Source organism: Ctenopharyngodon idella, chromosome 15 (genome assembly GCF_019924925.1).
Source record: "Ctenopharyngodon idella isolate HZGC_01 chromosome 15, HZGC01, whole genome shotgun sequence".
Classification (NCBI taxonomy): domain Eukaryota; kingdom Metazoa; phylum Chordata; class Actinopteri; order Cypriniformes; family Xenocyprididae; genus Ctenopharyngodon; species Ctenopharyngodon idella.
This window is the reverse complement of record NC_067234.1, coordinates 2006808-2031463: the sequence shown is the minus strand read 5'-3', so window position 1 is coordinate 2031463 and position 24656 is coordinate 2006808. Positions and strand designations below refer to the sequence as shown.

Sequence of the window (24656 nt, the reverse complement as noted above, 5' to 3'; positions counted from 1 at the left end):
TTCATCCAAAAGATTATTTATTCAATTAGTGCAATGTTACTACATGTCCAAACACAATCATTATTTTGAATTAAGGGGACAAAAAAGTATCATTAGGCCAATTAAAACTTAGAACTGAGATTGTGATGCTATACACATACATTTTCTACAGAAATATTCAATATATACACATTGTTTTGGACCAAAAAACATTACAGCATGTTCAATTATACAGTTCTCGAGCTATTAAACACTGCAGTCAAAAAAGAGACCAATAACTTCAAAACTAAATGTGTGCAATCATGTTTTTAGTTGCAATTATGAAACCGCAAAACACAGTATTTGTGATTCATATGGACAGACAATTCTTTCAGCCAGTTCTGCTTTCTATTGTTCAGTACAGAAAATTTAATTCACATAATGACTACACATAATACATAATAAATGTTTCTCTCAACATTTCTCAAGTTTCTTTTCCTTTTTTCATTCATCTAACTAATAGCACCATTAACTCCGAGTCACTCAGAGTTAAATATGAACAAGCATAAATATGTTTTGCAAAACCTCAGCACCAAAAGCAATTTCAAATAAGCTTTCCACAAACAATTTTGTACACTAAGAAACAGACTTTGATTCTTTCTTGAATAAAGTTCCAAAAGCAAAGCAGATGTATAGCAACATATTTGTATACTAAAGCAGACAGAAAATCATAGTCAAATTATAAGCATGCCTTGCTTACTCTGACAATTGCACACAATGCTTCAGACACATCCAAAATACTTAAGCAGAGATCTACTGAATTTTAATTCAAGATATTTAGGCAATTCCTTAAAGGACGTTTATTATAAAATAAATTTGGAACTTGGAAGACTGATAATTATTTGCTGTATTACTATTTGTTTATTAAATTAGTAACACATTAAGATAATATTTGTTTATAGAGAGTTAGTCAGGAAGAGATTAATGTGTATTAGTTAACATTTAAAATTAAAGTATTTAAACTTTAATTAATAAACTATTTCTCAGTAGCATTGCTAAAGTGTAGATTAACTTTTCTGTTTCTATTCATTTTAAATACTGAATTAAATATACAGTCTTTGCTCAATATGAGCAACCTGAGCTCAAACTATTATTCACTGAGTGCATGTTTTTCAATGAATGCTTGAATTTTGCCAGGGAAAAAAAAGGGTTCCCTTTCGATACAGTTCACTCGCATTGCATCAGTTTTGGTGACACTTATGGGTAAAAACTCCTGTTTTCTCTGAATCCTGAAGCCTGATTGGTTCACGTCTGTGCAGCTGCACAGACAAATGGTATTTCGGGCCGCCAAAAAGGGTGGGGTTGACTGCCTATATAAGTCATACAGAAACGCTGTCAGTCAGAATCTTTCTCCTTCAGCGGAACAGCGACACTTCAGCAAAAGAAGAAACTGAGCCGCCAGCCTAAGCAGCCTGTGCTCTTCACCCGCAAAGATCAATGCCCCTCATCTGCTGCGAGTGGCATGATCTCATTTGGCGGCTCTAACGACAAATTGGATTCGATGTCTCTGGCCGCTTCTGAGTCTGGTGATTGGGCGAATTCTGGTGATGACTCTGCCCCTCCGCCACTTAAAGAGACAGATGACGTGCGGCCCCGTGTGGACTCAAAGCTCATGCGAGTCCTCACTAAAGCTGTTCAAGAGCTCGGCTTGGACTGGTCGGCCTCAGAAGAGCCCGCCCGCAGCCAACTCGACGAGTGGTTCCTGCAGCAGGACGGCAACATCGGTGCCCCACCAGCGTCCAGCCTCGTTCTTCCCGGAAGTACACCAAGAGCTCACTAAGACTTGGCGCGCCCCATACTCGGCGTGTGTCCACTCTTTCTCTTCGTCTGCTCTCTCCACGGTAGATGGTGCCACAAAAAAAGGCTATGTGAAGCTCCCCCCACTGGAAGAGGCTGTCGCAGTCTCTGCCCAGTCTCTGCCCACCCATGGCAACTGGCTTGAAAATGAAGGCAATTCACCCTTCAAAGCCATGCAGCACTCAGCACTCGCCTCCAGAGCACTCGCTGCTGACGGCCAGGCCTTCTCAGTGCTACATACAATGGCAGTACGTCAAGTGTATCAGGCCAAACTCCTCCAAGACATGGACAAGTCACACAAAAAGCACCACAAAAGCCACCGCGCAAGCCATTGGCCAGCCTAGTGTGGTGCTAGAGCACCAAAAAAGTCATCACAGGCTATGCGCCACTTCCTACCGAAGAGAGCCTGCTCTTCCACTGCCTCCAGTCGCTCCAAGACAGCCCCGCCGACTCAGCAGCAACCCAGGGCATCCTCAATACCCGTTCATCCCCAGCCGAAAGCGGAGCCTGAAGTCTAGCCATGCCTTCACCTGGCCAGACGCTACATGTTTCCAAAATGGCAAGGGCCTCACCCCAAGATAGACCCCATGCAGCCGAAGTAGTCCTGATGCCTCAGGGAGAAGGAAAGAGTAAAGTCCCGGCCGAGGCCGGACCACACTCAAAGCTCGCCCATCTCTTAGTCCCCTCTTCAGGTCAGGGTGCTGGAGACGATGTCTTCTGGTTCTGGGCCCGCCCCGTTAGTGTGCGCACTCAAACCTTATCACTGTGATCAAACTAAATTTTTACATTCTCATGAAAAGAGCATTCCTCCTCCTCTCAATACTGTTCGCTTCAGCGTGAGATGCATCCTGTAGCGCTTCAACCATTCGCCACTTGACTCCGGGCATGGCAGGCTATCCCCGGAGTGTTGAGCTGGACTTTTTGGTCTCAGAAGACAGTTCTCATGTCTTTCAAGCTGAAGTTCAGTCTCTGCTAGAAAAAGGTGCCGTGGAGAGTTTCCACGGAACACAGCGAGTCATGCTTTTACAGCCACTACTTCCTTATCCCCCCAAAAAATGGCGGCCTCAGGCCCATTCTCGATCTGAGACATCTGAATCGCACCCTCATGAGACGGCCATTCAGAATCTTAACTATGAAACAAATCCTTGTGCAGATTTGCCCTGGGGATTGGTTTATATCAGTGGATCTGAAAGATGCTTACTTTCATATCCAGATGGCCTCCATCACAGACCGTTCTTGAGATTTGCATTCGAGGGGGTGGCATACCAGTATACAGTCCTTCCATTTGGACTCTCTGCTCCTCAGTCATCTGGAGAACCTGGGAAGTCAACTTTGGCAAGAGCTCGCTGCTCCCCAGCCAACGAATTTCGTTCTTGGGGGCGGTCTTCAATTTAGCTCTAATGTCGTTAAGTTTCTCAGAGGGTCTAGAAGTTTGAATCCTCCCTGCCCTTGCTTGGTACCATCATGGGACCTCTACACAGTACTTAGGGCTCTTCAAGGCCCTCCTTTTGAGCCGCTTGAGTCAGCTGACCTTCGGTCCCTCTCGCTTAAGCCTGCTCTCCTGCTGGCTTTAGTGTCAATCAAGCGAGTTGGAGATCTGCAGGCTCTATCTGTGGAACCTTCCTGCCTTAAGTTCGGTCCTAACGACAGTAAAGTGGTCCTTAGGCTGAGGAAAGGTTATGTGCCAAAAGTGCTTTCTACCCCATTCAGAAGCCAGGTGATAGTGCTATTAGCTCTTCTGCTCACAGAAGACGAACAGGCACTTCATCCACTCTGTTCCATAAGGGCCCTCAGAGTGTATACTGAGCGTTCTGGCCTGTTTTGGCAATCAGAGCAGCTGTTTGTCAGCTTCGGAGCCGCACTAAAGGGCTGCCGGTTTCGAAGCAAAGACTTTCCAGGTGGATCGTGGATGCGATAGCGCTGGCTTACAAGTCTGTGGACTTGTTGTGCCCCTTAGGAGTGAGGGCCCACTCCACTAGAGGAATGGCCTCCTCTAGGGCATGGTCCAGCAGAGTCTCTATCGCAGATATCTGTGCGGCGGCCAGCTAGTCCTCGTTGTCCACTTTCATCAGATTTTACAACCTGTACTTCCCTGCTTATCAAGCACTGGTGTTGTCAGTCGGAAATACTTATGTATTATGCAGCAGGCTCTGACTGCAGTCTGAGCCCCTCTTTATACAGCTGATTGAGGGGCCCTCAAATCGAGCGCTTTCAAGCTGTCGGCTCACAGAGCAACTTCCGTTCAGCGCTTGTTGCGAGGCTTTTGGATTAGATTGGATTATATAAGATTATGACTGACGCCGTTTCTGTATGACTTACACTGTATAGGCAGTCAACCCCACCCTTTGTGGCGGGCTGAAATGCCATTTGTCTGTGCAGATGCACAGACTTGAACCAAACAGGTTTCAGGATTCAGAGAAACAGGAGTTTTCCCCATAAGTGTCAGCAAAACTGACGCAATGCTCGTTCTCATTATCATTCTCACAACTGCTATTCCCACACACAAAAGTCATTCATACTTAACTACAAATGAAAAATAGTTACACTTTAGAGCATGAAAGCTGTTTAGTAATGAGAAGTAGTTGAACCGAAGTCCCCCCAAATCCTAAACTGGACCTCTCAATTATAACTTAGAGTAAATTTGAGAGAAAACACATTTAGAAGTGCTCGACAGGACACAGAGAAAGCAGAAATCAATGACAAACACTGGGCTTGTACCTTGGATTTAGGATAAAGCAAATCCAAAACAAAGAACTTCCATTAAAAGGGAATCCATTGTTTTGTTTGGTTTTTGTTCCTAAAAAACTAAAGGCTTGAATACACTACACGACTTCTGAGCAAACCTGGATGTCATATACTAAATGGCTGAAGATCATTCACTACCAGACTTTCAATGCATATGAACAACAAACTCAGACAAAAACACGTGCCTTGTTGCTAGAAGATGCATGACAGTTAAAACAAACATTGACATGTAGGAGTTGACCACAGCAGTTGTTGTAGCAAAAAAAAAAATGAACCTAGCGCATTTGGATGTGGTCTTGGGTGGGTAGATGTGGCCAGTATGGACTCTACAGATTACAACAGGAGTTAGAGGTGAGTGCTGCAGTCAGTTGTTTTATCGGTGGTGATATTTCAAATATTGAGGCTAATTTGTTACGTATGTTCTGTTATTGTATTTTATACAATAACACTGCAACACTGGTAGATAGAGGATAGCTTCGGTTTCAGTACCTACGTGTCATACACTACGATATGTGTTCTAAAATCAGCTCAAAATACGATTCCTCCAACTGGATGGAATCATAGTCTGAAGCTAAACAAATCAGAGTCTGTGCCCATCATACACTATGCAATTTTCGGTGAAATTTCGGTCAACTCAGACTGCCCAAAATCTGCAGACTGGAGAATTTTCGGCAACTATTGTCGACTCATCTAAACTGCAAATCTAAGAAAAAGTTGTGTAATGTATTTCAGCCTTAAACTTGTCCAAAAGTTCTGATTGGCTGAAAAGTGTTTAAAAAATGAACAGTTGCCCACCCATAACTGTATCATTCCACTCATTAACTGGATCACAAGGTAACAGCAAACATAATGACATCTCATATCCAGTCGTTTCCAGGTGAAACACTTGAGGGCTGACTTCACGGATGTCTCATACCAAGGTCACCTCTGACCTTAAGACTACTGCTTCATACAGACCTGACAGCGGCTGATAATGTCTTTCTGTCTTGCTGTCTGGGGGACTGGCATGCTGAGGAACGAGAATAAAAAAGGTTATTGGTTCATTCGTGATGTTGTTTACTTAAAGGATTTGTTCACTTTAAAATGAAAATTACCCCATGATTTACTCACCCTCAAGCCATCCTAGGTGTATATGACTTTCTTCTTTCAGATGAATACAATAATAATCACCCTGATGCTCCTATGCTTTATAATGGCAGTGCACGGAAACCACACGGCTCCGGGGGGTTAATAAAGGCCTTCTGAAGCGAAGCGATGCGTTTGTGTAAAAAATAAAAAAATCCATATTAATCACATTATAAAGTAAAATATCTAGCTTCCGCCAGACTGCCTTCCATATTCAACTTAGGAAGAAAGTGTAACGCCTCTCGTAGTTCAAAATGTTTACGCTACATCCTACGCTTTCCGTTTGCAACTTACGAATCAAAGTAAGTAAACTTTTCCCAAAGTTGAATACATAAGGCAGTCTGATGGAAGCTAGTTATTTTACTTTATAACATGTTAAATATGGATATTTTTCGTACACAAACACATCGCTTCGCTTCAGAAGGCCTTTATTACAAGTGGTTTCCTTGCACTGCCATTATAAAGCTTGGGAGCATCAGAGTGATTATTAATATAACTTAGATTGTATTCGTCTGAAAGAAGAAAGTCATATACACCTAGGATGGCTTGAGGGTGAGTAAATCATGGGGTAATTTTCATTTCAAAGTGAACTAATCCTTTAATATAACAGTATTTTAAAACTATGCCAGTCACGATTCAAGCAGCACTTTTCACTGCAAGAGTCAAATCTGATTTGTGAAAATTAGATCTCCACCCCAATTTAAGAATCACCCATATAATCTAAAGCAGATTCAATAAAAAAATTAAGTTTCTAAATTCTTGTACCTGAACATTCTGTTAGGGTCAAGTGATGCAAGCCAGTAGCTGAAGGAATCAGGATAGAAATTACAGGTGCCACGACCATGACACTCTATGAATGGAATCTTCCGGAATTCTTCCAGACAGGATCCAGGTGAGACCAGCGGCTGTCCGGAACCTTCTGCACCTGCTCCCGTTTGCTAGGAAAAATAAACCAGAACAAGCACAGAGAGAGAGGGAGGGAGAGAAAGGGAGCAGATTTTTTCATGTTTTTGATTTTTTAAAATGTTTTTTATTGTTTAGAAGGTTTTTTAATGTTTTTAAAAGGTCATATTTATGTTTATTTATATACTGTTTATTATATATTTATATTAACATTTAATTTATACCTGTGATATTCCATCGCAGTATCTAGGAGTTTTACATTACTTGGAGTACAAGTTTTCGCTTTCATTTTAATTAAGAATTCTAGATGTTAAATGTTTATTTTGTCAACTTTTAGCAGTATACTAATATAAATGACCTCTAAGCTAACAAACATGGACTAAATCTTTGATTCTGTTCATATGATGTCTTTATTGCCATACTTCGTAAATAATGGCTGCCACTTACCATTACAAAGGAGTAACCTTGCCATAGTGGAAGCCATCCTGTAGGACATTTTGGGATATTAATGGTCTGGCTGTGAATTGCTATTACATTAGCTGGTGCCTCACACACAGCACACCTTTGAGGAAGAGAGAGAGCGAGATAGAGAGTTGATCTCCTCTGTTTTTATACATATTATTATCATATTATCTATCCACGGATGTCTTTCAGTTTAATACAAACTGACTTGCATTACCTCAGCCTTTAAGAACAACAGGTATAATAATATAAGTACTACTGAGGGAACACAGGCTTTGTGTTTACCTGCTGATATACTGTGCCAGTGAATCACCAGAAATTAATGCCTCATCGGCGGGCATCGGTGTGTTTGTAGACAGCCAATAGGAGTAATCATTCCGAGAGGCGTAGCGACAAGTGTCGTTATGATTACAGACCAGGAAAGGCATGGTGGAGAACATTGGCAAACAGCTTCCCAGAGTTCCTACAAACACACAAGCACACAGATTGTGAAAATCTATATTGTTGTGTGTGTAAATGTGACCATTTGCATTATCTGCATTTGTATGTGTGTTATCATATAAATGTTCTGTCTGTGTTTCATGCCTAAGTCTTGTCCATGTCCGCGGTTATTGCCGTTGATGAAGAGAAGCGAATATCCATTGTACAGGTGTTTTGACCCACTAGGACAGGCTGGTATATCCATTGTCTGGCTATGCTTGGTAAAAAAGAATCCATCTCTTGACCCATTTTTCAGATTTTGCCCAGGTGCACCCCGTGAGCCCTTGGCACCCACTTCGCCTGACAAACCAGCAGGACCTTCGGAGGCAAAGAAGATTTTTTACATGACGACATTTTACTTTTTCACAGGGAATTTTGGACGGATGTCGCCTAAATTGAACTTCAAGTTTTAATGGATACTTTCATTTAGCAAGAATGCATTAAACTGATCGCAATTAACAGCAAAGACATTTATAATGTAACAAAAAAAACTCTATTGCAAATAAATGCTGTTCTTTTGAACTTTCTATTTATCAAAGAATTCAGCTTTGTCAATACAGGAATAAATTACATTTTAGAAAACAGTTATTTGTAATAGCAATAATATTTAACAATATTAGTAAATAAATACTGTATGGTACTGTATGGTAGTGTACAATTAGCTATAGTTTAAATAGAAAAGTCCAAACTTCTAGGTGTACCATTTTTAAGACTTACCTTGGTCTCCTTGTGGGCCAGTGTCGCCCCTCGGTCCAGGGCTCCCATCTTTTCCAACATCTCCTTTTGCACCTGCATCTCCCTTCTGACCTTGTGCTCCTAAAAGGTAGGGAATTATGCAAATACAAGATGAATTCATTAAACATCAGAGAAAATTAGAGCATTGTGTTTGTGGCGTTGTACCTTTTGGACCTCGTAATCCTTTAGGTCCGAGTTCTCCTGGTTCTCCTCTCTCCCCAGCTTTTCCAGGCATACCAGGGTCACCGGGGACAGAGATGGTCTCACGTACAGCATCATCACCTTTTGGCCCTAAATAATCACAAAGAGGGGGAAAATGTTCAGGTTTGCTTGTAAAATAATATATATGACACAACAAACTGCAATGGCTTAATTTTTAGTATGTTAGTATGCCAGTATATGAAAGATCACCTTTATGTCCAGGAAATCCTTTACAACCTTTTAATCCAGGAGGCCCAATTGGACCACAATGTCCTTTTTGGCCTATAATACAAGTATAGAAAAACTTTAAATAAAATGAATATTTATCAACCAGTCAACCTATGTAGTTAATTGAAGATTTCTTTACATTTCATTAAATTCCAATTTAATTAGGATTTCTTACCAACTGGTCCAATACAACCCACTGGCCCCATATTTCCTTTCAGACCCTTCAAACCAGGACATCCATCGCTCCCCTAAAAACATTACAGTTTATCCCATGTCTGGATCTAACAAACAAACTCCATAATTTATTCAACCACAAACTGAATGTGAATCAGAGTCGCATCAGTGCTGTTAGTATTCTTAAATAAAACTCAAACTAAAAGTCAAACTATTATAATTGAAATAAATCTGAAATAAAATAAAATATAAATATTAGATGAAAAACTTAAACAAAATTGCCTTGGCAACTAACTGAAACAAATAATGAAAAAGCCAATTCAAAGTATTAATAACAAAAATACTATAATAGTATATAAATAAGTAATACTAAAATAACACTGATTCACATTTTCTAATCTTAAAGGATTAGTTCACTTTACATTTTTTGTTCGCAAGTTGAATAGGGAAGGCGGTCTGGTGGAAGCTTGATATTTTACTTTATAACTTGTTAAATATGGATATTTTTCTTACATAAACGGCATCACTTCTCTTCAGAAGGCCTTTATTAACCCCCTTTATTAACCCCCCGGAGCTGTGTGGAATACGTTTACGATGGATGGAAGCACTTTCTTGAGCTTCAAACTCGTTGGTCCTGTTCACTGCCATTATAAAGCTTAGATATTTATTAATATAACTCTGACTGTGTTCATCAGAAAGAAGGAAGTCATATGCAACTAGAATGGATTGAGGGTGAGTAAAGCTTTGGGTAATTTTCATTTTAAAGTTAACTAATCCTTTAATAATAACTATAAATGCTTTTGAAAATAGTGGTTCTTCAGCAAACAGTCATTATTATGGAATATTTCTTCCTGGTTCTGACTTCAATCTAAAAATCTAAAAATAACAACTTCATAAAAGCCTACAGTACATCAATAAATTGATAGAGATCTAGTTGACCGGAGTGTGCATTTATCTCCTTTTGTGTCCACTTACTGGTTTACCAGGATCACCCCGATCACCAGCACAACCAGGTGGCCCCACAAGCCCCGGGGGCCCGTTGCAGCCTTTATCTCCCTTTAGGCCTGGACCTGGGTCGCCAGGAGGCCCACATGGTCCTCTGAGACCTGTATTTAAAAATTCACACAGTAACAACAGAAGACATGTGATCAGTAATTAATAGCAGGTTGAGAGTAAACAATAGCAGATTGCTAAGCACTATAGATGTTGCCAGAACCATAAATATGACATCTTTCATGAAGAATCTACATTTAGTGTATTTGTAACCCACTTAATATTCAACAATATTACTGATCTGCCTGCATCGACTCCACTGAATGCGATTTGAACTGAGCTGGACGATGACATCACTGTTTTCTCCAGAGCTGAGATAAATGAACTAAATTAATAACTAATGATTTTTAGAATTGAAATGAATCAATACTAAACTTACTTAAGCAATGACAAAGGACAATGACACTATTTTCTTCTACAGCTGCTATACAGCCAAAATTATGTTCCCTGCTATCATTGTTAAGCTGCTTTGAAACCATCTGCATTGTAAAAAGTGCTAAATAAATAAAGGTGACTATTTACATGCATTGTCAGGTCACATACCCAATTAGATTAATATTAAACCTAAAGGCCTGGTTTCACAGACAGGGCTTCGCCTAAGCCAGGATTAGGCCTTTAGTTCAATTTAAGTATTTAAGTAGCTTTTATAAACTTACCCTAGAAAAACACATTACTGGTGTGCATCTTGAGACAAAACAATGGCTCTGACATATTTTAAGATATTAAACTAACAGTTAAACTAAACTATACCTGTTCTGTCTTCATGCAGCATATATTCTCTGGCCCTGTAGGCATTTTACAACAGTTCCCACACGAGCAATTTATAGATTATCATGACAGAATATGCTAATCAGTGACTTTAAGATATCCCACATCAGCTACATAAATTAAGCAACTAACCATTCAGAAACGTCCTGTTGCATTCTACATGTTGTCACTTCTTCTTGAGTCTCTCCATCATTGTCCGACTTCAGTTTGAACATAAAAGGCTTAACTGTTTCTGACATTTTCAGTGAGTCTTCATGAGGTAATCGACATTGCTAACACTATGGCTGAAATGCGAAATCGGCAGCCCTTCCGGCACACTCAGTGTCTGAATTCACTCACTCGTTTCATTCACTCCTTCAACTATATTAGTGGAGTAATGTAGGGAATAGTGAATGAGGGTATAGGGGGCGATGTCGAACACAGCATATGTGCTAACACAAGCTCTTGAAACCCCGCCCTCTGCTTAGGAGAAGCAGCTCATTTGCATTTAAAGGGACACACACAAAAATGGAGCGTTTTTGCTCACCCTCAAAAAGTGACAAATTTAACATGCTATAAAAAATTATCTGTGGGGTATTTTGAGCTAAAACTTCACATACACACTCTGGGGACATCAGAGACTTATTATCTTGTAAAAATGACATTATACCACCCCTTTAAAACAGCTCAAACATGAATTTTAGTCTAGCTTAAGCCTTGTTTGTGAAACCAGGGGATAGAGTGGTATCTGGACACACAAAAACTTGCTACCACAATGCCAAGGTTTTGCCAGTGGTTGCCAAGCCGTTGCAATGCAATTGCTAAGGTCTCTTGAGTGGCCTTTAGTGTGTTATTGTGGTTGCTAGGGTCTTAAGGGTGGTTGTTATGTCATTACTTTAGGTTTACAAAAGAACCCACACCCAAGTCTCTATGTTTTTCTCTATGTTTCTTTATCATTCACTAGGTAAAAATCAGGGTAAGTCTCCACCAGGTAAGTCTCACCACTTAGAAAAGCAATAGCACACCTCTCCTCAACAAGCTTCACAATGTGAGGTATCATTCACGTCTGCAGCATGTATAATGGGACAAAGGATTTTAAAAAAATGTTGACCCTAAGTATTATCAATAGTAATTAGCAAGCACCACTAATAATCAAAGACGACTAATCACCTGGTGGGCCAGGTTGTCCATTAGGTCCTTGCTCCCCTTTTGGGCCACTGATACAGACACCAGGTGGACCTGGGCACCCGGGTGGCCCCATTTCTCCGGGTTTGCCGGGGGGACCAATATCTCCAACTGGACCGCAGGGACCTGGTGGCCCACATGGCCCTGGGGGTCCAGAACAGCCTTTAGTACCTGAAATTAAACATGCACATAAAGTGTAAGCATGGATAACTGATTAACATCCGCAAGTTAGAAGGGTGCATGCATGGACTTACCTTTCACACCCTTGACACCAGGTGGGCCACAATCCCCATTTGTAGTGCCTAAAACAACAAAATCAAGAATGATTAATAAGAATATTCCTTCATATGAACGTGTGTGTTTGTGTGTGACATCTTACACCCTCTATCTCCTTTATCTCCAGCTGATCCTGGAATGCCATCTCTGCCTATTTCCCCCCGAGGTCCTTGTGGACCGGGAGCTCCAGCAGAACCAGGAACACCTTAATAAACATAGAGATACATCACTGGAAAAGACAATAAACCAGTGGTATGAATTCTTCATGTTTTACAGAATTTGTATTCTTGGTGTTGGTTACATGTAAGTTACATTTTACATTACAAGTCAAGATACAATACATGTAACAGAAGGGGATAATTTAATGCTAGAACAGGATTGTACCTGGTGGACCACAGGGCCCTTCACATCCAGGTGGACCTGGAAGTCCATCTGAACCCTCATCACCAGGAGCTCCTGGAGGTCCTAACATTGTGACATTGGATAACAATATAATGTGATGGGATGAAAATACTTTTTCTTTGGAAAAGATATATTAAAAATATTTCTGTTAGTTTTGAAAATGAAAGGATTAAATTTTATAAATGAATACCTGGACCTCCTGGTACTCCAGTTTCGCCAATTTCCCCAGGACTCCCTGAAAAACCTGGGAGCCCATTTTCCCCACATATACCCTTGTCACCCTTTTCCCCTCTAACCCCTGGACAGCCTGGCTCACCCTGACAGAATAAGAAAAAGAAAGCATGAGAGTGGGTAGTTGGTTACAGCTGCCTTAGAAAGCAAGTGCTACTTTTTTCAGCAATGAGAAATGAATTATAGAGATTGATACCTTCTCACCAGGTAGTCCTGGAAGTCCTGGCCCAGGAGGGCTGGGTTCACCTTTGATCCCTTTTGGTCCAGTTGGCCCTGGGTCACCAGGATCCCCAGTCTCCCCACGTAAACCAGGTAAACCTTTGGGGCCTTTCACTCCTGTGACAGAAACACATTTGCATATGTGAAATGTCTTATGGAAATGACATCTGAAGCATCATGGTGTTAAAAAAAAGGTTAGATTGATGAGTGTGTATGAACTTGCCTGGAAACCCCATAACTCCTGGATCCCCAAAGTTTCCATCAAGACCCCGATTTCCTGGAAGACCATTCTGGCCAGGGTCACCAGGAGGGCCTGACAAAAAAGAAGGTTTTTGTACATATGGACTATGTTCTAATGTTGACAGCAAGGCTTTGGATTTTAGCATCTATACCTGGTGGACCAGGACATCCTGGATCTCCATTCTTCCCACATTCTCCATAATTGCCTGGGAATCCTAATTCCCCTTTAGAGCCAGGCAGACCAAGAAGACCTAAAACACATAGAGGATGTTAAATATAATGAGAAGTGTTGCAGTTCCATCAAAAGGGTGGAGGTTACGGAAAACGTATTGAGGAACAGGTAAACTGAATGTATAGATATAATAGCTTGCATATTTAACAGAAGTGGAAACCAGATGTTGAAAGGGTCACCTGGTAGGCCAGGGTCACCGGGATCCCCTGGACACATAATATTTGATGGCGGTCCTTTTTGACCACAGGTCCCCGGGTCTCCTGGTTCCCCGGGTTTTCCTTTGTCACCAGGCACTCCATTCCTACCAATTAAACCTGATGAGAGACCATAACCATCATTATAATATGACCAATTTCACCAATATAAAAGAAAAAGCACCTTAAATTCATTGCTAGATTTGTATGTGTGTATGTCTGAACCTTTAGGTCCCGGGAGCCCTGGTGGTCCAGGATTTCCATCTACTCCAGGTGGACCAAACATTCCAGGACTCCCCTGATCTCCCCGTGTACCTGAAACAAAACAAAGCAGTTAGAAAAAGCTTAAATTGGTTGCTGTGTTTTGGTAAATAGTATCTGGTCATTAATTGTTTGACCAGTCTCCAAGTTCCAAAAACTTGGATGTTGAGTACCTGGACAGCCTGGAGGACCATCCCGACCTTGGAAACCTTTTGGTCCCCGGATACCAACCAAACCAGTCTGTCCAATTTTCCCAGGTATCCCAACCACACCTTCTATACCAGGTAAACCCTGGCCACACTGTCCAATTTCACCTTGTGGCCCCTTCAGCCCTTGCAGCCCTAAAGACAATACAGTGGACACCATTGTGGTGATTTGAACAAATTGGTATCTCAATAGTGACTTTTGCCATCAAATGTGGGATTTTCTTACCAGTGGGTCCATCTAGTCCTCTGATGCCTGAGGGTCCTTCGTCACCTTTAGATCCTGGCGTACAGCATCCTGGAACACCAGCCTCTCCTGGCAAACCATCAAGACCCCGTGCACCTGTGTGAACAGTCTGCATGTGAGAGATGGACTAATATATAGATGGACAGAGAGAGCAGGAATAGGCATAGAAAAGACAAAGAAATAGACATAGAAAAGACTGTATATATAATTTTGTGTGTGTGTGTATGTATATATCGGCATGGAATCCACCAACCACAGTCTCCTGGTGGTCCATCCCTTCCCCTTTGACCTGGACATCCTGATAATCCAGGGAGGCCAGAGATTCCTGGTAGCCCAAGGCACCCTTCATCTCCTGGCAGGCCTTGCCGACCCATGGGCCCAGGGAAGCCAAATGTTATTTCACCCTGTGGATGGAATTTAAATGTATTCTCATTCAATAAAATACAACTGTACTCATATCATCTCAATTAAATTAGTTTTTGCTAATTTCACTGCTGAATGATGAAGCTTCATGTCAAACACTTTGATGCAAAGTTCTGTCATCATTTAATCCAAACCTGTCTTTCTTTCTTCTGTGCAACAAAAAAGAAGTAATTTTGAGGACTATTATTTACTTTTTAGTACAACAAAAGCATACAGTGACCAGGACCGTCAAGCTCCAAAAAGAACAAAAACACACTATAAAACATGATTAAACTGGTCCATACAATTGGGCACTATAAAGGTCTCTGACCTTTAGGCCTGGCATTCCTGGTGGTCCTGGAGGGCCAGGGCAGCCTACACCTCCATAACTAGGTGGACCTGGCTTCCCTTTCACACCCTTATCACCTGCAACAATGAGAAGAAATTGAGATCAGAGAGGAGTGCCACCATTTGAAGACACCCATCCACAACATTAAACAGCCAAGGGAAAACCGGATGCAAAACCATAGTTTTGAATCTAATTTGAAACTTATGAATGCACTTTGTAGAGTTGGCAGAAACAAACTTTGCTGTTATGTTTTGCTGTTAAGTTTCTCACCCACCTTTGGGACCAGCAAGTCCAGGAACTCCTGGCATTGACAGTCCTTTCTCTCCTTTTAACCCGCACAATCCCGGGAATCCTTGAACCCCAGCACAACCTTCATTACCTAAAACATACATTAATGCATGGTTATCCATTCTACATCCTGTTTTCAGTCTACTTGTCCAAGTTTTTTTATCCCCTCTGCTTACCTGGAGGTCCTGGTAGACCCGGAAGACCAGGCAATCCAGGCTCACCTGGGTCTCCAGGTGTCGTTTGTACTAGTCCTGGAGATCCTTTCTCACCTGTGGGATGCAACTGTAATATTTAAGCCTGTATTTTCTCCTCCATACCACTAATGTATTTGTATTCCAACTCACTGATGATGGGCTTTAACAGTTTGCCTACTAGCTAGAGTTAGATGAAGCTTGCTGTGAGCTTTAGGCTACTCAACACCCTCTGCATAGTTCCTGAGGTTAAACCATTCAGTAACATCCCATATTTTAACATACATTACATCAGTTCATACCTGGTTCTCCAGGATTTCCTGGCCGGCCCACAACTCCCAAACATCCTTTCTCTCCAGGTGCCCCTAGTTGTCCGACACCCATTGACCCTTGGCTGCCCATTGGACCTGTGCAGCCAGGTTCCCCACAAATCCCTGGATCTCCTTGGTTGCCCTTAGGCCCTAGAGGACTCTGGAAAAAGTCAGTTTCAAGTTATGTCAACATCCAAACTTGTGTCTTTAAAATTGGCTACACAAATTTAGACCAAGGTTATAGCAGTTATCTAAGAGTTTATGGTTACAACAAGTTCCAAGTACTAACTGGGTTTCCTTTTGCTCCTGGTGGTCCTTTGAAGCCAGGGGTGCCCGGCATACCATCTTTCCCATTTATCCCCAATAGCCCTACTGCACCTGTATTTCCTTTATCTCCTTTTTCCCCAATCTCAGATCTCATCCCTAGGTCTCCTTTGGGCCCTGGATGCCCTGGAAATCCCGGAAGACCTAAGAAACCCTGTGAAAACACATCATAGACAACTGTTCTTGAGAATTTGAAACCTTTATTTGCAATACCAACTGAATAATTGGAGTGGACAAATAATAGTTTTTGCTGAGTTACTGTATGAGGATGATGATTGGGTTTAGTGGCAGTATGCAGCGAAACTGACCGGAGGACCTGGTGGACCCTCTGGACCTTTGAAGCCTCTGGATCCTTTATTGCCTTGAAGTCCTCCAAGACCTGCACAAATAATTTGAATTTAAGTTCTGTTATTGAAACCAACCCAAATCACTAAAACAAAAAGCAGAGATCCACCAATATGGATGCACCATAGTAGGGTTCCTATCTATGAAGCTCATTCTTGGTGATTGCTAGGGTGTTATAGATGTTGTTAAGGTGTTTTGGACATATGCAAAGGCATTGTTATGTGATTGCTAGGGTGTTCAGGCCAACATAATGATGACATCACCTGGCTCTCCAGGTTCGCCTGAAACTCCAGCTGGTCCTGGAGGTCCAGGGTCAGCAGCAGAAGCAGCACACAATCTGCAAAGTTCTCCTTGCTCTCCTGTATTAAAATGACGGAAAACAGCATTATGTGATTAGCACGTTTATTGGTTGTACTGTATGCATTCACGTAACCTACACTTTATTTAAAGGAATGTTTTAGGTCCAACTATATGAACAACATTTGTGGCATGCTTACCTTAAAATAATTCCTCTAGGAAAGACTTTGCAAATGATTAATCTAAATTATTTACAGTGGTAATAAATAAAGCTTAACTTGAGCTTAATTTAACCATTGAACCTGAAATAATCCTTTAACATAAAGTACATCACGAAAAGAGTTAATCTCACCTGGTTTTCCAGGATCTCCATGCAGACCCTGAGGGCCTGTTAGGCCTTTGTCACCCCTGGGCCCTTTTAGTCCCCAGCGACCTTTGATTTCTGGGGATGCAGGAGAGGAGCACAAACAGTCATGTCAAACAAACAGTGTCTTGTCAAAAGGTCATGTACAACAGTCAAGCTCGATTAATAAAATAAATTTAAGGTGGCAGTCTTTGACAAAAAAACAGTTACGTGGAGTTCCTGGAGGTCCAGGGTCACCAGGGGGTCCTCGTTCCCCTGGTGGGCCATCATGTCCTGTGGGTCCTGTGATTTCAGGTGCGGGTTCACCTTTTTCCCCTTTCACACCTCTAAATCCTGGGTGACCTGGTTTTCCGTTTGGTCCTGGTATGGGGCTCCCTGACATATTTGAACGAAGAGGAATTTAGCGTTTGTGTATGTGTGTGTGTGCAAAAAAGAGAGAGAGATGCATCAATTTTACCTGGAGGACCTGGAGGTCCAGGAAAACCACTGAAACCTTTAAAATGATATAAAAAATAACAACATCTGGTTATATACTTTGGCTTAATAAAATTAGAATAATTATTATTAATTATTATTTATTATTACATACACTGCCATTCGAAAGTTTACGGTGGATTTAGTTTTGTTTTTTGTTTTTTTTTCAAAAAACAAATTATGCTCAACAAGGCTGCACTCGTTTGATTAAAAAATACAGTAAAACAGCAATATTGTGAAATATTCTTATAATTTTAAATACCAGTTTTCTATTCTAATATATTTTAAAATGTAATTTATTCTTGTGATAATTTATTCATTGCTCCAGTCTTCAATCATTCTTATATGCTGATTTGCTGTTCAAGAAACATTTATTATCACTATCAATGTTGAAAATAATTGTGCTTCTTAATATTTTTGTGTTTATAAGAACAGCATTTATATGACAATTTTTTAACATTATATGTCTTTACTGCCACTTTTGATCCATGTAACGCATCCTTGCTGAATAAAAGCATTATTTTCTTCTTTTTCTTAAAAAAAAAAAGTACAGTACATTATTTCATTAATTAAGCCATGTTTTGTGTTTGCATATTGCATTTACAGTCAAAAGTTTTGTGCCTATTAACAAAAGAAATAAAACCATTTCATGGCATATTTAGCTGGTTTTGTTGGTGGTTCTTTTTTGCATGAGAGTAGTTTTAATTAATTTGGTTACTAACCTTCACTGCCTTGTAGACCAGGAGGTCCTGGTGGCCCGGGAATACCTTTTTGACCTTTGATCATCTTATTTATTACTCTGAACTGAAATACAAATCATATTTAAATAACACTTCATAAATAAGTTCTTATTAACTCCTTATTAAATATAAAGAGTAATTATTATTACTTCTTCAGCTAATGAAATAGAATAAACAGTTTCACTGTCGCAGGCAACATGATGTGATTAAAGTGAGATTAAACATCTGGAGATTGCCATAAGTGAAAGTATCACTACCTCTCCAGGAATACCAGGGGCACCGGGGTCACCCTTCGGTCCCTGAAGACACACACAAAGAAACAGATGAATGAATTCAAGTAAAAGAGAATTGAAAGAAAGATTAATAATAATAATAATAATAATTTTTATTTACAAACAGACAGATAGATACCTTTTCCCCTGCTATCCCAATAGCTCCAGGATATCCTACATCTCCAGGCTCTCCCTAGGAGGTCAAAACAAAACTCTTGGTCATAATGAACATCTATTATTTGATCTATCAAAATATTTTTTTTTTAATTAAGGAGGTCATGAAAAAAGAAATAAAATTTTCCTTGATCTTTTGACCTTTGTACCATTAAAACATCCTGTCAGTTTCAAAGCTTAAAACTTCCTCCTTATAATAAACAAAGCATTTATATAACCAAGCTCTAAAAATAGTTTGTTTGGATATTGTGGGATCTGAGAAAACACATGGACAAAAACATTTGCATATGACTGCTTATAGAGCAAGACATCGACAAATAGTTATACATAAGCCCACCATAGGCCCTGCACAATGGCGTTCAACCACGTAAGCTGCGTTCACACTACCAGCGATCCCATTCATTTCAATGGAGAGCTGGCGATTTCCGGAGACACAAGCAACAGTGACTGATGGCGACAGAATGTAGGCATGTCCAGTGATGCGACAGAGTTGAGATATGTTTAACTTTATGCAAATAAAGAGAAATATGGAGAAGTTAATTTTAGCATCGATTTTATTTTTTTCCTGTAATTTATGATATGTCTCGGACGGTGTACATACGGTGGTACTCGCTGTGAAAATAAATAACTACATAAGAAAATGTTTCTGCATATATGTATGCAAAAAATTTACTAACAGTATAAGTGAACCTCAAGGAATGTATTAAGATAACAAAAAATCCATGTCATGACCCCTTTAAAGAACATTATAATATTGATAACCAAAAACTTCCTGGCATTTCTCTGGCGGGGCCACTGTAAAAGATTTTATGCTTACCTTAGGGCCTAACTCTCCTTGCAGCCCATCCTTTCCAGGTTTCCCCTGAAAATCAATACATCATTACAAATCATGTGTGTGTGTGTGTGTGTGTGTGTGTGTGTGTGTGTGTGTGTGTGTGTAAGTATAAGTAGTAGTGTGAAAGGAATGAGACTGCAGTGTGATATTTTAAAAAGACATTTTTTTTAAAGTCTTGTTTGATGCTCTCTGTCTCTCTCTCTCTTTATTTAGTTATTTACCGGAGCCCCAGGCTCTCCACTTTCCCCTTTCTTCCCCTTAGGACCAGGAGGACCACGAAAACCCTGCAGAATAGAGCAGTTGGGTTTTAAGATTGATGAAGTAACTTAAAGCAATCCCTATTAAACAAGCGATTTAAACAACAGCGAAAAAAAAAAAAAAAGCAGTCTTGTTTACTTACAGTCTGCCCTAAGCATCCAATGTCTCCAATATCTCCAGTGTCACCCTGAAACCAAAAAGAGAGTGATTTTTTCACAAAACTTAAAGGGTTAGTTCACCCAAAAATGAAAATTCTGTCATTAATTAATCACCCTTATGTCGTTCCACACCCGTAAGTCCTTCGTTCATCTTTGGAACACAAAACAAGATGTTTTTGCCAAATCCAATGGCTCAGTGAGGCCTGCATTGCCAGCAAGACAATTAACACTTTCAAACAGCCAGAAAGCTACTAAAGACGTATTTAAAACAGTTCATGTGACTACAGTGGTTCAACCTTAATGTTATGAAGTGACGAGAATACTTTTTGTGCGCCAAAAAAACAAAATAACAGCTTTTCAACAATATCTAGTGATGGCCAGTTTCAAAACACTGCTTCATGAAGCTTTTAAGCTTTACGAATCTTTTGTTTCGAATCAGTGGTTTGGAGTGCCAAAGTCACATGATTTCAGTAAAAGAGGCCTTGTTTCGAAATTTCAATAGTTCACATGACTTTGGCAGTTTGATACTTGCTCTAAACCACTGATTTGAAACAAAAGATTCATAAAGCTTCGAAGCAGTGTTTTGAAATCGCCCATGACTAGATATTGTTGAAAAGCCATTATTTTGTTTTTTTGGAGCACAAAAAGTATTCTCGTCGCTTCATGAAATTGAGGTTGAACCACATGAACTGTTTTAAATACGTCTTTAGTAGCTTTCTGGGCATCTGAAAGTGTTATTGTCTTGCTGGCAATGCAGGCCTCACAGAGCCATCGGATTTCATCAAAAATATCTTAATTTGTGTTCTGAAGATGAACGAAGGTCTTACGGGTGTGGAACGACATGAGGGTGAGTAATTAATGACAGAATTTCATTTTTGGGTGAACTAACCCTTTAAATCATTCATTTGTATTACAGTCTAAAAAAATAAGATAAAATAAAACCCACAATGAATGACTTTTAAGAGAAATGTTACCTTAGGCTCCTTTGGTCCTGATACAAATAACTTTACACCTTTTTGTCCTGGTATACCAGGTGGTCCCCTCTCCCCCTACAAAAGAGCACCACAATGCATTTCAAAGTTCATAAAATCAGCTTATAGAGACCATTATTAAATTTAAATCAAATTATTCATCTGGTTTACCCTGCACATTCACATACTGTAGGTGACAAACATCCTTGTTTTGTAATAGTAAGCAAAAACTTAAAAGTAAAGCTGAAAATTCTGACCTTTTGACCTACGGGTCCAATTCTTTCCACGCTTCGACCCTCTAGACCCTATACGTAACACAAAAATGCTAGATTCACACACACATACATACATACATACATACTAAAACCCAAAGTATACTTCGGCTATCCACATTCCACAATTATCCACAAATATCCACAATTGTAATCATCAGGAGGGTCCGCGGACAGTGCGTGTACAACAGCGCATGTGCGAGTGACTTGAGTGCTTTAAAATGCTCATGGCCAAAGAAGTATACTTTGAAAGGCTTGAGCACTCAATCGTGTGAAAGACGGAGTGAAACGCGGAAAATGAAATATACCTGGGCCTTGAAGGCACACTTTGTAGTTTTTGCCTCTAGAGGTCGCTTGTTCAAAACAAAGGCGTAGCTTGATGACACCTTGATTTCGTGGAATCATGGGAGGCGTTGTCTTCGTGTCTACAGCCGGAGGAAAAGAATCCGCAGAGACTCGGGCAGAAATCATATTCATGGATGAGCTAATGTATTAAAGATTTATTAACATTACTGTAGTATGAACCAGGGTGTGGCTGAAAACTGTTGTAGCGGAATGAGGCCACTTCTTCCGGTCATGAGTATGTGGGGTAACAGCGCAGTTTTATCATATTAGATACATTTGTGTGTTGAAAGTTGTTATAATGCTACGTTCGCTCGGTGGCTGCTATGAGACACTAGCTAGAACGATATTAGACATAGTAAAACATGGTACTCGCGGTAAATCAAGAAAACGAGATTTAAACAATATGACTTGCTGTGTTGAACTATATAACAATGATTAGTTTTCTGTTGATGAATGTATCCAAACAGTTGCTCACCTGTCTAATAAAACACATAATATATAAAGCGTCTTTGGTGTTTCCATGGTTTCTACAAAATAAAATTGAGAGTAACGCGGGTATGATGTCATTGATATGCGACGCACGGACATGGTCCATGTCCTGGTTAAAATTGCTTATTTCTCTGGATTTAAATATTCTTGGAAACATTTGGGATATTGTAAGTACACAAGTCAACAAAATATATAACACTGTTCTAGTGGTTTTTGTATATTTTAATCCAAAAATCTTACATATTGTGCCTTTAATACTGGCCTGACATGTTATCATTAGCTAATCAGAACTAACCTTCTCTCCTTGTAATCCAGGAATGCCATCTTTTCCCTAAAAAATCATTAAACAGTTAAATAAATATGACAATAATGTAATCATGACGCTAATCATAATGAGATAAAAACATTGAACAACTTACTGGTGCACCTCTAGGCCCTTCTGGTCCAATTGGTCCTTGCAACCCTGGAAACCCTGGTTGACCCTGTAGATCCACAACCAAAAGAGAAAGCTCAGTCAAAAAAACTGACACAGAATACAACAAAATGGAGAATAAGAATAAAGTTACATAAAGTAATAAAAAAAGTGCTTGTCCAAATGCTCAATCTGTATTTTTCACTTTATTCTTATAATTAATTATCTTACTTTATCTCCATTTCTGCCTGGAAGACCACAATGTCCTTTCAATTCTGCAGAGGGTGGGAAGAAATAGCTATCTCCCTAAAAATAGCAATAATTTATGGTCATCATAACATTAGAATTTACGTGTGTGCATTTTATTTTAAATAAGCAATTCAGTTTGTTAACACTTCTTGATGTATTGAAGTTAATCGAATAAAACACACCTTAGGTCCTTGGATTCCTGGCTTACCCTAAAGACAACAACAACAACAAAGTTTGTAGTTTAAATTAGCAGCCTAAATCAGAGTAAGGCCCAAATACAGACTTACACACTGCAACACGTACCAAAGAAAAACAAGAGCATTTAGTTTTTCATTTCCCAAAGCATCCACATTTTAATTTTTAATGAATTCAAATATGAAACATCTATAGCATGCCAGTATTCATTACATGGTATTTTATTCATACTTACAACTGTCTTTCTGTGTACCACTGGTGGAGGTTTCAGAATTTTCAAAATTCAAAATTCATTACATGTTGTGCATTAAACTTTTTCATATATATATAGTACATCTTATTTTCATGTTGGTTACACTCTGATTACTGTTTGGTGCAGCTTAGCATTTTCTGTTACGTTACTTTTATTATGAAATTACCCTTTTTCCTGTTTCCTGCATATGCAAATTTATTAATTTATTTAATATAAAATATATTATTTATTTTACTATTCCTGCTATAATAATAATATTATTACAAAATTATTACTTTTACAATGGTAAAAATACTAATTGAGCCTTAGTACACCTGTTGCTTTTTTAGTTTATGCCATATTGTTTAGTTATTTACTAGGTCTTACGCTGCATTCAAAATAGAATACTTATTCTACTATATAGTATGCAAAAAACAGTACGCCAAAAGAGTAGTATGTCTGAATACATATTTGACAAACAGTAGGCGAAAAGTACCCAGATGACCCATCACTTCAGCCGAGATTCTGAAGTGCATAGTTGATGGACATTTTACTTTTTTTACTTTATAAGAGTGTTTTCCAACAACAATAATTTAGCCAAAGTAGAACTTTTATTTTAAATAAATGTTAATTTATTACTACTTCAGTGTGATATGTAACCATATCACCATGCTTTTATGGCAATTTTCTGGGATCAAGGGGCTTATGTGATTTCGGACACAGCGATATTGATTTAAGTCGGTCATTGATGAGTTTTGTATCCTTGTATCCTCGTTCCCCCTCAAAGAACTTTTTTAGTTTTATTTTTTATTTCCCAAAATAAAGCACTGCAACTGGGTTCACTTTGCTACCAGCCAAACGTTATATTAATATTACCTGATTTGAACAAATATATTATTGACTACATTTGCTTACTCTTTTTCAGAACTTACCTGTAATCCAGGAAGTCCCATCTTCCCTATAAAGCCTGGGGGACCAGGATCACCCTGGAAGAAAAACAGAAGTCAATAATGACAGTGACCTTTAGTCTGGTGACAGTTGGTAGGCTTTAGTACAGTTAAAGGAATGATTTACTTACAAATAATGATCTATACTAACTGCATTACCTTTGTTCCATTGCATCCTGGGCGACCAGGAAGCCCCCTCGGGCCCTCTTTTCCAGGGATCCCCTGAAAGAGGAAAACATGATATTCACAAAATGATATTCTCTGTAAATGTTAGTCAAAGCAGTAATGATGGTGTCATAAAAAGTAGCTTTTATGACATATAAGTAGCATCTGTCTTCCTCTTTTAAGCATTTTGGCCAGAAATGGATACTGGATACACTCCAATGCAAGTTTTTAAGCAAAAA

At 39.6% G+C, this 24656-nt stretch overlaps 1 protein-coding gene across 1 annotated transcript in view; it reads right to left on the bottom strand.

Annotated features, from left to right (window-relative positions):
• The window catches only part of col4a3 (collagen, type IV, alpha 3), a 39097-nt gene continuing 14441 nt past the window's right edge, over positions 1-24656 (bottom strand). Inside the window, exons 6-52 of the mRNA XM_051862482.1 lie at positions 24412-24474; positions 24238-24291; positions 23061-23087; positions 22861-22935; positions 22637-22699; positions 22513-22548; positions 21369-21416; positions 21115-21189; positions 20125-20169; positions 19946-20008; positions 19707-19751; positions 18855-18908; positions 18701-18742; positions 18426-18507; positions 17687-17722; positions 17440-17604; positions 17218-17307; positions 16832-16927; positions 16532-16602; positions 16189-16377; positions 15891-16059; positions 15574-15666; positions 15384-15488; positions 15092-15186; positions 14612-14762; positions 14341-14454; positions 14082-14249; positions 13873-13962; positions 13633-13767; positions 13374-13472; positions 13205-13294; positions 12959-13098; positions 12722-12848; positions 12514-12594; positions 12233-12334; positions 12108-12155; positions 11839-12024; positions 9844-9974; positions 8870-8942; positions 8677-8748; positions 8431-8556; positions 8248-8346; positions 7636-7848; positions 7336-7513; positions 7036-7150; positions 6451-6623; positions 1-5569 (exon numbers count right to left, since the gene is read on the bottom strand). Coding sequence (XP_051718442.1) covers positions 5500-5569; positions 6451-6623; positions 7036-7150; positions 7336-7513; positions 7636-7848; positions 8248-8346; positions 8431-8556; positions 8677-8748; positions 8870-8942; positions 9844-9974; positions 11839-12024; positions 12108-12155; positions 12233-12334; positions 12514-12594; positions 12722-12848; positions 12959-13098; positions 13205-13294; positions 13374-13472; positions 13633-13767; positions 13873-13962; positions 14082-14249; positions 14341-14454; positions 14612-14762; positions 15092-15186; positions 15384-15488; positions 15574-15666; positions 15891-16059; positions 16189-16377; positions 16532-16602; positions 16832-16927; positions 17218-17307; positions 17440-17604; positions 17687-17722; positions 18426-18507; positions 18701-18742; positions 18855-18908; positions 19707-19751; positions 19946-20008; positions 20125-20169; positions 21115-21189; positions 21369-21416; positions 22513-22548; positions 22637-22699; positions 22861-22935; positions 23061-23087; positions 24238-24291; positions 24412-24474 — 4662 coding nt within the window. The 3' untranslated portion in view covers positions 1-5499. The remainder of the gene's footprint in view (positions 5570-6450; positions 6624-7035; positions 7151-7335; positions 7514-7635; positions 7849-8247; positions 8347-8430; positions 8557-8676; positions 8749-8869; positions 8943-9843; positions 9975-11838; positions 12025-12107; positions 12156-12232; positions 12335-12513; positions 12595-12721; positions 12849-12958; positions 13099-13204; positions 13295-13373; positions 13473-13632; positions 13768-13872; positions 13963-14081; positions 14250-14340; positions 14455-14611; positions 14763-15091; positions 15187-15383; positions 15489-15573; positions 15667-15890; positions 16060-16188; positions 16378-16531; positions 16603-16831; positions 16928-17217; positions 17308-17439; positions 17605-17686; positions 17723-18425; positions 18508-18700; positions 18743-18854; positions 18909-19706; positions 19752-19945; positions 20009-20124; positions 20170-21114; positions 21190-21368; positions 21417-22512; positions 22549-22636; positions 22700-22860; positions 22936-23060; positions 23088-24237; positions 24292-24411; positions 24475-24656) is intronic.